Source organism: Triticum aestivum, unplaced genomic scaffold (genome assembly GCF_018294505.1).
Source record: "Triticum aestivum cultivar Chinese Spring unplaced genomic scaffold, IWGSC CS RefSeq v2.1 scaffold255511, whole genome shotgun sequence".
NCBI lineage: Eukaryota > Viridiplantae > Streptophyta > Magnoliopsida > Poales > Poaceae > Triticum > Triticum aestivum.
This window is the reverse complement of record NW_025247110.1, coordinates 1-2,446: the sequence shown is the minus strand read 5'-3', so window position 1 is coordinate 2,446 and position 2,446 is coordinate 1. Positions and strand designations below refer to the sequence as shown.

The following is a 2,446-nucleotide window of genomic DNA, read 5'->3' as shown; positions in this document are numbered from 1 at the left end:
CGGCGAGGCCACCATGGCGGACACCGCAAGAGCAAGGGCAAGAGCGCCGTCTCCCCACCGCAGCCTCCCGGAGGAGATCACCATCTGGGAGATCCTTGTCCGCCTGCCCCCCAAATCCCTCCTCCGCTGCCGTGCCGTCTGCCCCGCCTGGCGCCGCGCCACCTCCACCCGCGACTTCCTCCTCGCCCACCACGCCCGCCAGCCCACCCTCCCTCTCCTCGACGACTTGAGCAGCATCGGCTACGGAGGCCACTCCTTAGACACCATCCCCATCCCCTTCCCCTTGGAGCATCAGGCCGCCACCGGCCGGCTCCAGTCCGTCGTGCGATTTGATGATGCCTACTTGCGCCTGTTCGCCTCCTGCGACGGCCTCCTCCTTCTCTCCATGGCCAATGGCTACTTAGTCCTCTGTAATCCGGCAACTCGTCAGTTTGCTCGTCTCCCGCTCCGTTCTGGCTTCATACCCTTGGGGATGTATCCACACAGCCCAACTGGAACTGGGGAGTACAGACTACTGCTGTACCTGTCTTCCTCCAAACTGGTACCTGACGCTCAGGCTGGCTACTACATCCTCTCTGTAGGCTCCGGCCAGCTGCCCAGGCACATAGGGTGCAGGGATGTGGAGAGGCTCATAAACACATTCGGATCTGTCATCTTCCATGGTAGCCTACATTGGCACCGGCACAACGTGATAATGGTATTTGACACCACAACCGAGTTGTTCCGTGAGATGTCTGCTCCGGTTGCTCCTGGCCCCGCTAACCTGTTTGAGATGGATGGAATGCTTGCTGCGTCCATCTTCACTGATCCGACGACATCCATTGATATCTGGATAGCACAGGACTATGCCAATGAGGTTTGGGCCTTCAAATATCGGGTCAATTTGCCGGTTGCAGAGCTCACAGCACAGTTTGGGAAGATTAACAAACGTTGCTGTGTGGTGTTTGCCTCTTGGGATGGTCATGTGCTTGTGCTGGCCAAATTTGGAGATTGGCTACTTCAGGTTGATATGGATGGCAAGTTGGTTGCCAGTTTCCATCACAGAGGCGTTGGTCCTACTCAAAATCGGCTGAAACAATCTCTTGTTCAGCATACCTTCTTTCCGACACTAGAGGGTTATGTTGTCAACGCGTCGCCTTTCATCTGACCAGAAGATTATGTTGTCAACACACAGCCTTTCATCTGAGGGCGTTTGATTGTGGTAATGTTTCTTATGGGCCTAGCTCCCCGTGTCCACCTGAACCGCAGTGTGTATTAACTGGATCCACTATGAGGCCGCTAGCTTCTTTTTTGATCCATAAAAAATTATGATCAAGAAGCTCTGAGTGTTACATGGTTGTCTTATATTTCTCTGAATATCCTTTTGGGCCGAAGTGGCTGCCGTGAGTGTAGATGCTAAAACTATAAATCATTTGGCTGACATAAGTGTTGATGCTAAGACAATCCTAAAATAAGCTGGACAAGTGAAATATGTACTGATAAGAGAAGAAAGGTTATCATGGTTAGGCTGTGTTCCTTTCTTTTGGTTCAGTGTTTGAAATGTTGGCAACTGTTCTGACTCGTGTCACTGTTCTCTTGAACCGGAGAATAGATCCCCTCCCCCCTCCCCTCTCTCCCTTCATGTAGTAGTTTGTCTGTACTCGAGGTAGCAATGTAGCTGCCTCTTCTCTCTGTTTACTGAATTGAAGAATTGGATTATATCCATTTACCGATGTCTTCATTTGTAGAGTTTATCTGATGGTCTTCTTAATACTGAAACTTAGCACACGGGTGTCTTGTTTCTATTTTTTGCTGGTAGCTAGCTGATTATCTACTTGTTGGCTAGCAAGTTGCACCTGGTTTTTAGAAGAGCTTGGAGCACTACTCTTGTTATATTAAGTGATTAAATTGTAGTAGCTTTTCAGAAATATTCTGCTGCAATTCATTCCTTCTTCATGAATCCCTTGCATCATTTGAAATACTCTGTTATAATTTCAGGTTCTTGTTGCATCATTTGGAATTATCACTTCACTTTGGCTGCTAACTATTTAACGAATTAATATTATACTGACACTATTCCTCTGAAAATTAGGATCACATATGTAGAGTTGATAGCAAAGATGAGAAAGGACTAACTGGGGCTGGTGTTTGTGGCGCCCTTTTTACTCGTGTTTTTTTACTGGAGTTTCTGGTTGTTAATTTGAGCGTTAGGGATTGTTTCCTATTCAGAGTTTTCAAGAAACTGTCGTGCCCAATTTCCATCCCCACACAATACTGTTTGGTAACTTACCTAAAGTTGTATTATTGTCAGGCTAGTGCAAGCAATCAGCTGCCATCATAAGGAAAAAATAGTTCACTGTCTGGTAAGCTTGCAGTTCAGATTACGAGGTACTAATCTCTTGAGCTGTGAAGGACATGTGCAAAATGATCTTGAAGTTAACATTTGCACTTGCGCCATGATAATACA

The 2,446-nt window shown here is 47.5% G+C and overlaps 1 protein-coding gene across 1 annotated transcript; it reads left to right on the top strand.

The window, feature by feature from the left end:
* The first annotated feature begins 6 nt into the window (after positions 1 to 6).
* Positions 7 to 2,419, top strand: LOC123177166 (F-box protein At3g17710-like). Its single transcript, XM_044591064.1, has one exon. The coding sequence runs from the start codon at positions 14 to 16 to the stop codon at positions 1,145 to 1,147; it is 1,134 nt and encodes a 377-aa protein (XP_044446999.1). The 5' UTR covers positions 7 to 13; the 3' UTR covers positions 1,148 to 2,419.
* Positions 2,420 to 2,446: the final 27 nt, after the last annotated feature.

Excerpts from the sequence above, each read along its gene's own strand:
- LOC123177166 (XM_044591064.1), top strand. The coding sequence starts at position 14 with ATGGCGGACACCGCAAGAGCAAGGGCAAGAGCGCCGTCTCCCCACCGC.